The sequence below is a fragment of the Oryzias latipes genome, chromosome 9, assembly GCF_053564925.1.
Source record: "Oryzias latipes strain Hd-rR chromosome 9, Olatipes_Hd-rR_3.1".
NCBI classification, from domain to species: Eukaryota; Metazoa; Chordata; class Actinopteri; order Beloniformes; family Adrianichthyidae; genus Oryzias; species Oryzias latipes.
In genome coordinates this window covers 87,985-104,246 of record NC_136245.1, presented here as the reverse complement: position 1 = coordinate 104,246, position 16,262 = coordinate 87,985, and the positions used below count along the sequence as shown (strand labels likewise).

General features: G+C 42.1%; 1 protein-coding gene across 2 annotated transcripts in view; it reads left to right on the top strand.

Moving 5' to 3' along the window:
- LOC101164630 (ral guanine nucleotide dissociation stimulator) overlaps nucleotides 1–15,797 on the top strand; it is a 38,630-nt gene extending 22,833 nt beyond the window's left edge. The window contains exons 15-18 of one of the 2 annotated variants that reach the window (XM_011473101.4): nucleotides 8,865–8,939; nucleotides 10,892–10,963; nucleotides 11,058–11,172; nucleotides 11,339–15,797. In XM_011473101.4, coding sequence (XP_011471403.1) covers nucleotides 8,865–8,939; nucleotides 10,892–10,963; nucleotides 11,058–11,172; nucleotides 11,339–11,514 — 438 coding nt within the window. In that variant the 3' untranslated portion in view covers nucleotides 11,515–15,797. Of the gene's footprint in view, nucleotides 1–8,864; nucleotides 8,940–10,696; nucleotides 10,964–11,057; nucleotides 11,173–11,338 lie in introns of both variants that reach the window. The other variant, XM_011473100.4, reaches the window with a different exon arrangement.
- The last annotated feature ends 465 nt before the right edge of the window (nucleotides 15,798–16,262 follow it).

The following is a 16,262-nucleotide window of genomic DNA, read 5'->3' as shown; positions in this document are numbered from 1 at the left end:
GGTGAGTGTTTATGTTCTTCAAAAATTGATGGTGGAATGTGAAAAGAAGGAGGGAGAGTTCCCAGCCATCCCCACACCAAGACCCCCAGCCGCGGCAGCAGCCAGAACCCCCAAAGCCACGGTAGCAGGCAGAGAACAACCGGCCCCTGGGAGATCACATCCGCCACCCAGACCAGGGCCAGCAAGACAGCTGCAGGGCCCCCAGAGCCAGAGAGCAGGGAGGCACAGGGGGACAGAGAGCGCAGCCCCGGCCCAACCAGGAGAGCAGCTCCCCCGCAGCGCCAGGAGGGCTCAACGCCGGGCCCCACTTGAGAAGGATGCCCACAGCCCCAGACGAGCACCTCATCACCATCCAGGAGTTCTGGGCACCCCCCCGCCCCAAACCCAGGTACAAGCCAGTTCCTCCCTAGGGAGACCCGCTCCGCGCTCCAGGCAGGCACCCACCGGGCCCACGGTTGGTGCAGGAAGGAGCAAGGCAGGAGGGGTCACCCAGGAGAAAAGGGGGGCCCACAAGGGGTGTTGTAAACATGGTCCGACCAGGCTCGGCCACAGTTGGAAATTTGGCGAGGCCCAGCACCCGGGGGCAAGGACCAGAACCCACACCACAGGGACACGGACACCCCCGGCTCAGGTGTGATGTGATCCCCGGCTTCTGGCCTTGCCAGAAAGATCAGGGATCCGTCTCCCTGTGTGGAGAGAGGGCCGCCGGGCCCAGGAAACCAGCACCCAGGGTACACGGCCGCCGTTGCCAAGGGCCCAGTACCCCCTTCCAGGGATGGGGTAGGGGGACAGATGGTCCAAGGTCCCACCTTCCTTGCGAAATGCCTGTGTGTTTGTTTGTGAGCGTGTGTGTGCATGTGTGTGTGTTTATGTTGGTATGTATATTTTGAGGAGTGAGGCTCATGGGTTCTTGGGGCCCTGGCTTCATCCATGGCCCGCATCTGGCACGGCTAAGCATGCCTGTCCTGTGGCCTGGGGGCCCAGACGCCAGGTTTGCCTATGCCTCCAGGCATGGGGACTCTACGCCTGGCTGGGTGGGTGGGCGGTCCCCTCCTCCCCCTCTCCCAGGCTGCTTGGGTCCCATCGCCTGGGGAGCTCCCGGCCTGGGGGTAAAAAAAAAAAGTAAAATGATTATGAAAAAAATACAAAGTACAGTCGGAAAAAAAAGCGACTCAGGTGTATTTCACTGCTCTTGAGCCGCTGCATCCTGACTCCGCTCTGCAGTGTTTTCTTCTTTTGAAGCCCGCGGTGCAGGTGTGTTTGTTCGGGAGAAGAACATAGTGATAGGCAGTTGTCGCTCTTTTTTCTATGGGTTTTAGAGAAACTCGAAATTGCAAGAGAATTTGCACGACGTACGTGTTGTAAATTTGGCAAGCTGATTTACGTATGTGTACATATTAAACTGCAACATTATTGACGCACAGGTAGAGAAGAAGCGAAATGACTTTTTGGCCAATCAGAATGCAGAACACAATGCACAATGCAAATCCGTGAAGTAGCGAAACCGTGAAAAGTAAACCGCGTTGTAGCGAGGGATCACTGTACTTCTATACAAGTAATTTGAGTTAAATTTATTCAACCTAATTTCTTACGTCTATAATAGTTAATTAGTGTTTATACAACTCAAATTTACATATTTATCTAACTATATGTCATCTTACTCCAATTCAATTAATCTTTTTTCCATCTTAAATAATTATAATTCTTAAACTCTCTTATGTCTAAGTTTGAGTCGGGAAATATACTCATTTGTATTACAATAAAAAAAGAAAAAATATGCGCAGAGTGCATACATTCTTTTGGATTTTCAGACTTTGTCATTACAGTACTAGATGATAGGGGTGTGATATAAACTCATCATCTTCTCCCTCCCTCTCACTCATGGTGCACGGACTTAAGCATAGTAGGAGAAAATAACTAGACAAAACAAAGTAAAAGAGCTAAACAACTAAACACATTTGGTCAAAAACCCACATTTAAACCCAAATCCGTCCAGACAGGCAAAGGGAATGGTATCCCACAATCCCTTGCGGCACCAAAGTTACAGCTACTTAATTGAATTAATATGAATGAAAGTAAAATAAATGTCTTATAACTATGTATTATTTTTAAGCTGACTGAAATAAAAAAATGATTTATCTTAACTGAAGCAAATAATGAAGTTAGATCAAAGTATAAAGTTTATTTTTCCAACATCCATATGTGGTCTCATCACCCTCTCATGGTGGAAAAAGTATTATCTGAGCTTCTTCATCCACTAAATCATCTTCAAATGGACACACCATGCTGCTTCACCTCTCTGAAAACAAACTAACCTTCAACTAAACCTGCTCCAGACCAGGTTATGTTCAGAGCATGAGTTGCTATGGCAACTTGACATACCCTGAAACATACCTCTGTTTTTGGAACTGAAAGCTGAGGTTATCAACTTCCTTAGCCTCAAACTTACCGTGGGAGCTACCATAACCTGCTTTCTGGAATACCCCCCTGCAGTCCATTCTGAGAATCTCCACAACACACAACCTCACACCAAACTCACCGACTTGCCACTAAAAAAGATGTCAGACATCCAGCTCTGACAAAATAATACAGGAAAAAGCTGAATAATTTGATTTAATTTTTGCTGAAAACACAAATTTTTTTTATATTCCAGGATTTGTTTGTATAGTTTTGCAGCACGTTTATATTTTTAATTTGTGCACATTTGAAAGAACATACTTTTATGTAGAGAAAATTATTAAAAGTTATTTAGGGTTTAAGTTGATTTATTCTAGAATAATATTCCTGCCTGTTTTTATTTATATTTATTTTCATAATTGTATGAAAAGTGTAGTTAGAGTAATTTGAGTTTGACACCCCAGGCTTAAGCACTGGGCTAAAAATAATGTACAAATATCCAAAAATGCAAGAAAATGAACAAATCCATTTGTTTCAAATTATAGAGGTAAGAAGACCTTAAAGTCACAGCCTGATCAAACAAATGGAAAATATAATAGTGTGTGTGCACTTGGGGGTTTGTACAATAATAATTTTTGATGATAGTGAGTATTTGTTTCTTGACATGTGATGCATAATGTTTTCTGGAATGATGTAAAAAGGCTTTCTGATGATAATCAATAAGCACTCAATTTTTGGTACTTGTGTTGTGTAATATTAATTATTGCAATAGTGTAGTTATATCCTCGGGTGGTAATCAAAAAGCAAATCATTTTTGTTAATTGATAAATTATAAGTATAATTTATTATAGTATAAATATTTTAATTCAATTCAATTCAATTCAATTTTATTTGTATAGCCCAAAATCACAACAACAGTCGTCTCGATGGGCTTCGAAGTAAAACATGAAATCAAAAGGATCATGAATACAAAGAGTTCAATAGAAAAATACTAAAATGAACTAACAAACTGACTAAGCTATACTGGCATCCCTGCCCTTAGACCCCCCTTCGCGGTAAGGAAAAATCCCCAAAAAAAACGGATTCCGGAAAAAACGAAGAAACCTCAGGAGTGCCCACATGAAGGAGGGATCCTCCCCCAGGACGGACAGGCGATTTACCAGAACTCTTAGAGAAGAATTAACTTATCTAAATCTACAACTACATATATAAAAGTCCAGCAGACGAGCTTCATCCAGCCGTGGTTGTGGGGACAGTCAAAGGCGCGAGTCGAGCCGGAGACAGGAACCACAGCCAGGTGTAGGAGCAGGAGCAGAGGCGAGGTAAACGGTCAGGAACAGGAGCACGGATGAGCCAACAGGAGTCTGGAAGCACTCCCACTCCCCAGGAGGGAAAGAGGGACAATACATGAATCGCACTGCACCAAACAGAGGCATGGAGAACTAAATGATAAATTATGATCAAGAATAGAGGAGAGGAAGGGTAGAAGTAAAAAAAGGAAAGAGGACAGAACCCCAGTGCACCATAGTTACCCCAGCTTCAACTTCTAGCAGCCTTTTAAAAGAAATAGTTATTATTAAGTTTAATTTAAACAAATTAACATTAAGTTAAATAATCTCTGAATACTAACTAGTCTGACAATAAGACTGTCCAAAGAGGAATGTTTTCAGTCTAGCTTTGAATGTAAAAACTGAGTCGGCCTCTCTTACATGAGCTGGGAGTTTATTCCATAAGACAGGGGCTTGGTGACTAAACGCTCTACCTCCAACCGTACTTTTACTAATTCTAGGAACCACAAGCAGTCCTGCATTGGATGGTAAGGGACTATGAGGTCCTTAATATAGGACGGGGCCATTCCATGTAAGGCCTTATAGGTTAACAGGAGGATCTTGAACTTGATTCTGGAATCAACTGGGAGCCAATGGAGCGAAACTAACACAGGAGTGATGTGATCTCTTCTGCTAGTTCCTGCTAACAATCTAGCTGCTGCGTTCTGAACAAGCTGGAGACTTCTTAAGGAACTCTTAGGACACGCTGCTAACAAGGAGTTACAGTAATCCAGCCTCGACGTAACAAATGCATGGATGAGTTTTTCAGCATCACTCTTAGAAAGTATATTTCTGATCTTAGCAATATTCCGCAGGTGAAAAAAGGCAGTTCTGCACGCCTGAGATATGTGAGCCTTAAATGATAAATCCTGGTCAAATAAAACCCCAAGGTTTCTAACTGTGGAATTGGGGGCTATACTTATGCCATCCAGGGAGACTATCTGAGCAGACAGAGTATCTCTGAGGTTTTTAGGACCTAGTATAATGACCTCAGTTTTTTCTGGGTTCAAGAGGAGGTAATTAATTGTCATCCAGGTCTTGATGTCACTGATGCAGGCGTTCAGTTTCTCTATCTGGTCATTCTGGTCAGGCTTCATGGATAAATACAACTGCGTATCGTCGGCATAACAATGAAAATTAATGCTGTGTTTCCTGATTATGTTTCCTAGGGGTAGCATATAAAGCGTAAACAGGATCGGTCCCAAGACTGAGCCCTGTGGGACTCCATAGTTGACTCGAGTGCACTGAGAGGAATGGCCATTTACATTAACGAACTGATACCTATCGGACAGATAGGATTTAAACCACTGGAGAGCAGATCCTCTGATCCCTATGTCCTGCTCTAATCTTTGGAGTAAAATACCGTGGTCGATAGTGTCAAAGGCTGCACTGAGGTCCAACAGGACCAGAATAGAAAGTAGTCCCTTTTCTGAGGCCAATAACAAGTCATTAGAGACTCTAACTAGTACAGTTTCCGTACTGTGGTGAGGTCTAAACCCCGACTGAAAGTCTTCAAAGTGGCTGTTGTCCTGTAGGTGGCAGTAAAGCTGCTTAACTACAACTCTTTCTAGGATTTTAGAAATAAAGGGCAGGTTTGATATCGGTCTATAGTTGGCCAAGATGCTAGGATCCAAACTGGGCTTTTTCATAAGAGGTTTAACAACTGCATATTTAAAAGACTGTGGCACGTAACCCGTTTCCAGAGAGGTATTTATCATTGTTAATATGGGATCATTAATTAGGGGAAAAGTTTCTTTAAAAAGTCTAGTGGGAATTGGGTCTAACAGACACGTTGAGGATTTGGAGGACGTAATAATTGATGTTATTTCCGCTTGATCCACAGCAGTGAAGCAGTCCAATGTTACAGAGGTTTCTATGGATGCCTCCATTTCTACCGCTTCAGCCTGTTCTGGGCTGATAGTAGGAATAACTTGATTTAACTTATGTCTAATATTTGAGATTTTACTATCGAAGAATGTAAGAAAATCATCAGAGCTGAGAGAAACAGGAACATGTGGTTCTACTGAGCTCTGACTGCGAGTTAATTTAGCTATAGTGCTAAAAAGAAATCTTGGATTATTTCCATTCTCTGATATTAAGGTTGAATAGTACTGGCTTCTAGCTCTACGCAGAGCTTTTTTATAATTTAATAGGCTATGTTTCCAGATATCCAGAGACTGCTCTGAACCGGAGCGGCGCCATTCTCTTTCCAACTTACGGGTTTCTTGTTTAAGAGAACGAGTTTCAGCGTTAAACCACGGTGCTACTCGGTTTTGTCTGACGAACTTAGGTTTCAAGGGGGCAACAACATCGAGTGTACTCGTGAGGGCTTGTAAGGCATCATTAACAAAGTGGTCATTTATATTAGGACTGATACTATGGGAGCTGGTCTAAGAGTATTTTCTCAGAATATCACTAAGTACTGGCTGAACTGTGTGTTTAAACTCAGACACAGAACGGTCAGTTAAGGTTCTTCTAAGCTGTTTCTTATTCACTGGAGCAGAAGGATGTTCCAGTGTAAGCTGGAAGGTAATCAGAAAGTGATCAGAAATGATGGGGTTAAGAGGAAGGACACTCAGCTGGCTGATCTCTATACCATGGGTTAGAACAAGGTCCAGGGTGTGTGTTATGACAGTGAGTGGGTTCATTCACACTTTGGGTGAAACCAACATCATCTAATAAAGCTGCAAAAGCCTTTCCTAGGCAGTCACTGGGGTCATCAACATGAATATTAAAATCCCCTAATATTATAGTTTGATCAGAATCTAAGACAATAGTCGATAGGAAGTCGGAAAACTCAGTTAAAAATTCTGAATATGGGCCGGGGGGGCGATAAATAATTATGAGTAAAACAGGTTTTGGAGTTTTCCTGTTTGGGTGACTTAAAGACAATATGATGTTTTCAAATGAATTATAAGCATTTTTAACTTTTGGGCTGAGAAGTAAGCTAGACTGTGATATTACTGCCAAACCCCCTCCTTTCCCTGAAATCCTGGATTTCTGATAGTTAGCATAAGTGGGGGGGGGTTGTTTCATTCAATCTAACATAGTCATCCTGATGGAGCCAAGTTTCTGTTAAGGCTAAAAGACTAAGGTTGTTATCAATGATTAACTCATTGACTAAGAGGGACTTGGAGGAAATGGATCTAATGTTTAATAAACCGCATTTAATTACATCATAATTCTGCTTGTGAGAACTGCTGTCTGTCACTTTAAGGTTTCTAAGACGCGCTCCTTTCATTTGTCTTTCAGCACATAAGCTAAAGCTCGGACCTGCTTGACTTTCCCTGCATGGGTTTTGCACCGGCACTAACCCTAAGGGAGGCTCAGAGGAGCGTTTTACACTGCTGCTCTGCGCCCGGGTCTCGTCTCTGGATTGTCAGGTTGACAGACTAAGGCTAGCAGAAATGTTTCTAGAAAGAAGAGCGGCACCGTCCCGAGTGGGATGGACGCTGTCTCTCCGCATGAGACCGGGCTTCCCCCAAAACGCGCTCCAGTTATCCATAAAACCAACGCCGTTTTCTGGGCACCATCTAGAAAGCCAGCGGTTAAATGATGAAAAGCGGCTGTACTTTTCATCACTGACTAAATTCGGCAGGGGACCAGAGAAAATTACAGTGTCGGACATCGTCTTAGCCAGTTTACACACCGAAGTTACGTTTAACTTAACCACCTCTGACTGTCTCCGTCGGGCATCATTACCGCCTGCGTGAATCACGACTCGACGGAACCTGGACTTATTCTGAGCTAACATCCTAAGGTTCCCCTCGATGTCACCAACTCTGGCCCCCAGATAACACCTGACTGTAGCCGCTGGGAGCTCCACGTTTCTAACTTCAGAAGAGCCTATAACCAGAGTTGAGGGTTCAGCGGGTGTGTCGCCGAGGGGGGAGAACCTATTACTAACGTGGAGTCTCGGGTGCTCTAAGATTTTGCGTTTAGCACTATGTTTCCTCCCAACCGGTACAAACCCCTGACTGTCTCCCGGCTGTTGGGAGGGCACTGGGGTGCTAGCTAAGTTAGCCCTCGTAGCGCGGCCCGCGCTACGAGTAACGACCTGGCTAGCCGGCTTAGCTTCCACTATGCGGAGCCGAGCTTCTAACTGCTCCAGCCTGGCCTCCAAGTCTAACACAAGACTACACTTGACACACCTACCGCTATTTTCACTAAAGGAGGCAGGATCATCACTAAACATATGGCACATGGGGCAGGAGAGAGGAGGAGAGGCGGAAGGAGTGGTGGCCATGCTAGGTTTTAAGCTAAGGCTAGCGGTGTTTAGGTAAAGAGAAGTGGTCTATTTAGCAAAATGAGAAAGTGAACAGCAAGCGGTTTAACAGTGGTGAATTCGCTAATAAAAGGTACTAGATGTGAATATTAACCCAGATAACCCTTAGAGTAAGCAATAGTAGTAAGGCTAATGCCAAACAAGAGGACAGCAGTCACACACGACTAGAACTGGGAATAGCTCACCAGGAAATGACGTCACAGACGTCATTTTAGTATTAAGTGTAAATAACTCTAAGATGTTAAAAGCCAAATTATGGCAAATATGTAAAAAAAAAAGTTAATAACAAAATAACAGTGAAAAAGCAGGTATTTAAACCCACCCCTATCGTTCAAGCAAATACTTAAACTCTTTGACAATAATAAAATATAATGGATTCAATGTGTCATTTTTGTGTACTGTTTAAAAGTGCAAATATGTCTATTATTCAAAGCAATTATGGTGCAGATAAAATAGTGACATTTTCTTTTTTCTTTATTTTTCAAAAAAAAAAATTGTATATATATTTAGAAATGATTATCTTGAATAGATTTGATAGATCTACGCATTTTACTGTCATTTTTCCTTTCTTTTTTCGTTGTTGCTGAAATTGCTTGAAGTAAACCAAAACTAAAAAAGTTATTTTTTTCTTGAAACTATCATAAAATGAAAAAACAAAAAACAGGTGTGGCAGTGAATCTAGTTTTGAGCCACATGATCTTTTTCTCTGACTGTATTCCGTGTTGCACAGGTTGGAGGGAGCAGTAACAGGAAAATCATTCAGCCTTTTCTTGTGACGTCTGTTTAAAACTTCTGTCCTGCTGTAACTGAGCACGTGTCCTTAACAAATCTCTGAATCTGTTGTTGTCCCACAGACATCGACGCCATCAGTCAAACTGACCATCTCTGTTTTGGGAAAAGAAGCTCATGCAGCAGACGCCACTTCCACGGTAACATTCCTCCCTACAAACAAAGATTATGCTGCACATTAAAACTTGGTACATGTATGAAAAAAAAACATTCACTAGAATTTGATCAGAGATGTTAGAAATGTGGTGTTTAAAAGATGTGTAAAATTTAGTGCAGGGGTCTTAAAACAGCCCAGGATTTGATTATCTATATAAAAAAACACAGCCTTATGTTTACGAGTTACAAAAATAAATTGTGATACAGTAATAAATTACAGTGTGGCAAAAAAGTATTCACCCAGCCACCAATTTTGCAAGTTATCCCACTTAAACAGATGAGAGCGGCCTGTAATTTTCCTCATATGTAAACCTCAACTTTGAGACACAAAATTAGAGAAAAAAAATCCAGAAAATTACATTGTCTGATTTTTAAAGAATTTATTTGTAAATTGGTGGAAAGTAAGTATTTGGTCAATAGCACCAGTTCAACTCAATACTTTGTTTTATACCCTTTTAATGACAGCAGTCAAACATTTTCTTTAAGTCTTCACAAGGTTTTCACAAACTGTTGCTGGTATTTTTGGTCCATTCCTCCATGCAGATCTCCTTTAGAGCAGTGATGGTCTGGGGCTGTCGCTGGGCAACACAGATTTTCTACTCCCTCCAGAGATTTTCTATGGAGTTGCCACTTCTTCGTTACCCCGGCAACATGTGTTTGGGATGGTTGTCATGCTGAAAGACCCAGCCACGTTTCATCTTCAATGCTGATGATGGAAGGAGATTTTTACTCCAAATCTGACCATACATGGTCCCATTCATTCTTTAATATACACGGGTCAGTCGTCCCTGTCCCTTTGCTGAAAAACAGCCCCACAGCATGATGCTTCCACCTCTTAGAGTTGAAAGTCAGTGACAGATAAATAAAGCAAAATAAAATGACACAACCATCATAAAACTGGTATTTTCTAAAAAATATTGTAAATGTGTTGTGTCTGCATCTTTATTATTGTGAGATTATATGAAACACTGAGAGTCAGTCGCCGCACATTATGCAGAGTGACTTGGTCCGTGGAAACAACTGTCTCCATAAATCCGTCCATGAAGGAAGACTCCTGATTTTGCCTGTAAACAGCAGCGTTGTTTCTGTAAGGTTGAAGGCTCTTCTTCAGTTTCCTCTCTGACTCTTTTCTTCCCAATGAAGCTTTCCAAACGTGTCTTTTTGTTTGGTTCTTGTTAACTTTTGGCTTTGGGCTTTTAGCCTAGCTAGCGCTCCAAGGGAGCAGCCACTTTATGTCACGTGACGCATCAAGACAGGCGGATGTGGTGAACAGAGTCTGGTAGTTTTCCAAAATAAAACCTCCTTCTGAATCAGAAATTGAAGAGGAAAGAATGGAAGTTAGCGTCTGTATTTTTTCCTGTCTGCGGCCCGGTACCAAGCCGCCCTTGGACCGCATACTGGTTAATGGCCTGGGGGTTGGGGATCCCTGATTTAATGTGAACAGGCAACACGTCGAAAATGACGAGTTGGGGACACCCAAAATTTAAAAAAGGGATCTGGAGGGTGCCCCGAAAGTACGTCCTATATGACGAGTTGGAAGTGAGAATGTGTTTTGTTGCAACAACAACAACAACAACAACAACAACAAAAGCGGCACCATTTAAAATAGAGGCACCCATCGTATTAGTTTTGCGTCAAGTTCGGATCCGGGCCCAGATCCACTAGTTAGGGACCCCTGTTTTAGAGTTTTAAACAATAAATAATCTACTCTGGGCCGCAACCTTTGTGTCTCTGTCTTCAGTTCTGGGAGTGCACCTCTCTGTCCTCCCTGGACACCTCTGGCTTGGGTTCCAGCTCTGGTTCTGGGTCAGGCTCCAGTAGTGCCTCCTCCTCTTCTGTGTCATCCTCCACACCACTATCAGCCTCCCGCTCCCACAAACGTTCTGTTTCGGCTGCATCAACCTACTCAACTCTGTCCCTCCCACTGTACAACCAGCAGGTGGACGACTGCTGCATTATCAGGGTCAGCCTGGACGTGGAAAATGGGAACATGTACAAGAGTATCCTGGTGAGGAGCCCTTCTTTGGTTCACGTGGACTAGTGCAATCTTATAGAACTTAGAACTTCTTGTTAAAATAGTGGTCTGTTTCCCTCTAATTCAGGTGACAAGTCAGGACAAAACTCCGGCGGTCATCAGAAAGGCAATGATCAAACACAATCTGGAGCGGGAGAGGGCCGAGGACTACGAGTTGATGCAGAAGATCTCTGATGACAAAGGTGAAACGTATTCATCATCCGGTTTAATTTAGAAAGCCTCTGAAAACAGTTGATCCTCATTTTTGTCTGGGTTTAAAACTGCAGCGTTGTGATCAAAACCCTTCAAAGGCTTAGTCGCTGCTAATGAAAACATGTCATTCATTTTCTGCCTTTCTTTGTTCCATAGAGCTTCGGATTCCAGACAATGCTAACGTCTTCTACGCAATGAACTCCACTGCCAACTACGACTTTGTTCTAAAGAAGCGTGGCCCAGCTCGGCCCCTGCGAGCCAAAAACGTGTCCAGTTCCACACTGCCTCGCATGAAACAGAAGGGACTGAAAATTGCTAAAGGGATTTTCTGATGGCATTGCTACTGCTACACCCCACCCCCCACCCGTCCACCACACCCCCTGCAGAAGAGAACATTTTTGGAGAAAAGACTTCTCTAAAGCCTGACTTGTTCTGGGTGAAAGAGCAGCACTCCTACAGGAGCTTTTACAAACTGAGCTGGTTTCCGTGGCAACAAAACATTACTCGTGGGAACAAAATTCTTTGTTGCGCACTGCCACAACGAAGCACCACTTTTAGGGAAGCATCTGGCTTTCTTTTTCATGGCATTTTGTTTACATCCCCTGATCTGCTCCCCTTCCCCCCTGAGATCTCTGTGCTGCTTTCCTGAAGCTGCTGTCTTCACCTAAAATCGTGCCCTTTGGCAGCACTCATACTGGAAGTACATGAAGGGGGCGGGACATCCAGCTGTCAAGTGTACAGGCACTAAATACCCCCCCATCCACCACCACCACCACGTAAAGAGGTTGGACTGAAAGCATTGAGGCAACTGAAAAGACAGAAACTGTAAATATCCACATCTGTGCAGTCAATGAGTGGACCACGTGACATTGGCTTTTTCCACAATTTAGTCTTTAGTTTGACCTTCTCCTCCTTTTCTTCTTTTTGTCTTCTGTTTCAAGCTGTGACCTGCCATTTCGGAACAAACTCAGTCAACATTTCTGTCCTTCAGTGGAAAAGTCTTGGATCGTAGATTTGCTCAGAAAAGAGAATATAGACTTTTTTTTTTTTCTCATATGAGCTTGATTATAGATTTAATCAGTACTGGGTTGTTGGAAATGTAGTTTGAAATAATTCCTGATGAAAACTTTAGAAAGATATAAATCATAGAAAGTCATATAATAAAAATATCTTAGAAACACTTCAGATTTTTCAGCTGATACTTTTACAAAAAAATTGACAAAAATCTTCTTTTATTTTCATAAAACCACAAACTTTGTTGAAAACCTTTTGGAAACAAATTTTCATAAACGTTTAGATATCCTGTTTGACTAATCATTCATTTAATCTGAATGTTTATACATTTTCCAGTTTATTCTAAACATTTAGAATTTATCTAACTCAAATAATATTCAGTCATTGTCATGAAATGAATATAAATAATCAGTTTCATCTAGCTGCTATTTTTCAGCCTCCTCTACAGTGTTTTCTTTGATCAGTTTCCAATATTGCAGCTTGTTCATCCAACAGGGGCATTTTGGTGGTGTTTGAGATGGTTACCTGTGATGGGCAGTAATGACAGCGATTTGGGAAGGGGTCTGTGATGAGCGCTTCTGGCAAGTATTTGTTACGGGCATTCCAGAAGAGCTCATCACAGACGGGCCCTTGTGATGGGCGTTAGTGACAGGCGCTCTTCACAAATGATGCCCTTGGTTTTGGTGGGAACGGATCTGGGACAAGTCTCTGTGACAGGCGTTTCTGATATTGATGGTTGTGACGGGCATTTGAAGTGGGGCTTATGATGGGCACTCGTGCTGGTGTTTTTTGATGAGCATGAAGCATTTGTGACAGGTTTCTGGGATGGGTCTTTGTGGGGGGTGTCTGAAACAGTCAGGAAATTAATTGAAACAGTCATGATGGACAAGTGGCTCTTGTCCTCTTTCCATAGAAAATATTTAATATTTCTTACTGAGAGCCCCCTAGTCCGGAAAATAAATAATGATAGAGCTTTTAATAACTGGTGGTGTGTTGTCTGGACCTTTGTTGAACACTGTGAACCCCAGCCCTTTTCTATGCTGGTAAGTTACAGTTGTGCTAGTTTACATACCCAAAGAAGAAATTGAGATTTCCTGGTCATTGTTCATAAAATATGAATGATAACACAACAACGTTTTCTCCGCTCATAGTTGGTGGTTGGGTGAAACCATTTATTGTCAACAAATTCTGTTTACTCTGTTTGAATCCTAATGAAAACAGAAACTTCCTAAATTACCCTGGTCAAAAGTTGACATAGGCCAGTGTTTAATACCTTGTAAATTCTCATTTTGCATCCATAACAGCTTAAAGTCTCTCGTGGTCGTTCTGGATGAGGTTCTTTCTTTTCTTTAATCCTATTCTTCTTGGCAGAAACCCTCCAGTTCTTTTAAATTCTTCTTACAGTGCTTGAACGGCCTGTTTGAGATCTCCCGAGAGCGGCACATTAATACTGAGATCAGGAGACGGAGATGGCTACTTCAGATGCTTCACCTTATTCTGTTGAAACCAACGACAGGTGGACTTGGCCTTGTGTTTTGGATCCTAGTCATGTTGAAATGTGCAACTGCGTTCCGTGCGCAGCCTCTGATCTCTGTTTCACAGTAGGAATAGTCTTCTTATTATCATAGCCTTGTTGACTCCTCTTCAATTGTAGTGTTTATAGTTGTGGTCAAAAAGGTCAGTCTTGGACTCATCACTCCTAATGACTTTGGTCCAGAAGTTTGGAGACATGTCTCTGTTTTGTTTGTTGTTTTGTTTTGGCATTTGTGTAAAAAGTCTTTCCTCTGGCGACGCGACCATGTAGCCCATTTTTCTTCAGGTGCCCCCTTATTGTCCATCTGGAAACATCCACACCTCGATTTTTTTAGAGTCCTGGATCACAAATGAAGTTATTTGTGTGTTTTTCCTGGAACCCCTAAGGATTTTCTGGCAGAAATGTTTGTGACCGTGGTTTGGTTTCAACAGAAACTTCACTTCTCTTTCTACTTCTTCATCAAAGTTTGAACACTGCTGACTGGCATTCTCAGTTCCTTGGATATCTTTTTCTATCCCTTTCCTGTTTTGTACAGCTCAGTTACCTTTTCCCATAGATCTGTTGACATCTCTTTAGCTTTCCCAAGGATCCAGAAATGTCAGTGCAGCACTGAAGGATCCAAGGGTTGTGCTGGGAGTCCAGAAACTCCAAGACCTTTTGGGCACACTGATTACAGATAGATGAGACACAGGTGAGATTGGTTACCTTGAGTTGTCAATCAAAGCCTTTTTGGATCAGCTTGTGTGCATTTTTTCAGAACAAAGTCATCAAGGTATGTAAACTTTTGAACAGGATCAATTGAGATTTAAAAGGGGGAAACTGAACTTTTTTGACAATAAATGGTTTCACCCAACCACCAACTGTGGAAAAAAGTTTTTGGGTTATCATTCATAATATATGGAAAATGACCAAGAAATCATCATTTCTTCCAGGGTCTGTAAACTTATGAGCACAATTGTTTGTATCTCACACTGTGAACTGAAATGTCACTTCTTGCCCGAACACCCAACTGAAGCTCAATCTGTTTGTGATGTAGAAAGACCTGACTACCATTTGCCAGACATCTGAAAGAAATAATCTTTTCTTTTTAGATGCTTGGCCTATTTATGGGGTGTTGTTCTTGGTGTATTTTCTGGAAATGACACGGGGGCACTCTAAAGGAAATATATTTCCAGCTGCAGATAAAACTAAAAATGATTATTCTTCCTACTTTTCTTCAGTGCTCCAACCACACAAATCTGTTGAGTTTTTTCATGCCAACAAGTTTCAGTTCTTCCATCATTTTATGTGTGCTTTATATATTCTCTCTGCTCTAATGTCAGGAGTTACTCCTTTTCACCAGGACCTTAAATTCCTCAGAGAAGAACAGATTTCAGACTCCTCTCCAAGTTGGTTGACAAACACTGCAGCTTCTGACATTTAAACATCATACTAATTGAATGTGGCAAACATGCTTTCTGTTATGTTGGAACTGATATTTTTCTAGAAGGGAACCTGCCCTGCCCTTACAGTTTCTCCTCCAGCTTCATTTCAACACTGATAAACTCTTAAAGGTTTTAACCCGGGGGGGGCTAACTAAATGCTGTGGGGCTGTGACTTTGTTAACCCTTGTGCTATCATATGACCCCGCCCGTACATTGACGTGTTCTCCCTACAATGACAAAGGTGGATAAAGGTTAAAGGATTTCATGTAATCCATGGACACCAGTGAAGATCACAAATCATTGAAGAAAAAAGGTTCAGAGCACTGTCTAGTGGGTCTAGATGACCCAACTCCCAATGTTAAAGTGCTTAGGATAGCACAAGGGTTAAATTGACATACAGTTGTCTGGACTTGCTTGTGTACCATGCCTGTTTTTCAGTAAGGGAATTCCCCCCTTTCAAATTTAAAGTGTGTTTTTTTTCTGGAGAACATTACAGACAACAGGTCTGTGGAAAAACTGTTTTGGCTGTTTATTTATTGATTTGTACATACAATGACGTTTTGCATTGTACATTCTCTTCTCTTTTGGTTATAGATTAATATATTCATGTATATATGAATAAACATCAAATTTATTTAAAAAATTGACTTTTGTTCTTTTCAAAAAATGATTCATCATTAGAAAACAAGTCATTAATCTGCTTAACCTATTATTATTTTTGGGTCACAGGGCTGCTGGAGCCTATCCCTGCCACTCATGGGTGAAGGCCGGGGACATCCTGGACAGGTCGGCAGTCCGTCACAAGGTCACAATCATACACCCAAGCACACTCACACCTATGGGCAATTTAGAGTACCCAAGGAACCTATGAAGCATGTTTTTGGACGGTGGGAGGAAGCCAGAGAAAACCCACGCATGCACGGGGAAAACATGCAAATTCCAAACAGAAAGGTCCCCCATTGGCATTCTGGTTCAGGTATCCCAGCCAGGATTTAAACCAGGAGCCTTCTTGCTGTGAGGCAAGACCGCTAACCACTGCACCACCTAGAAAATATAAGATGTAATAAAAAAAAGAATTAATTCGTCCCTCAGCAAATCATTGGCCATC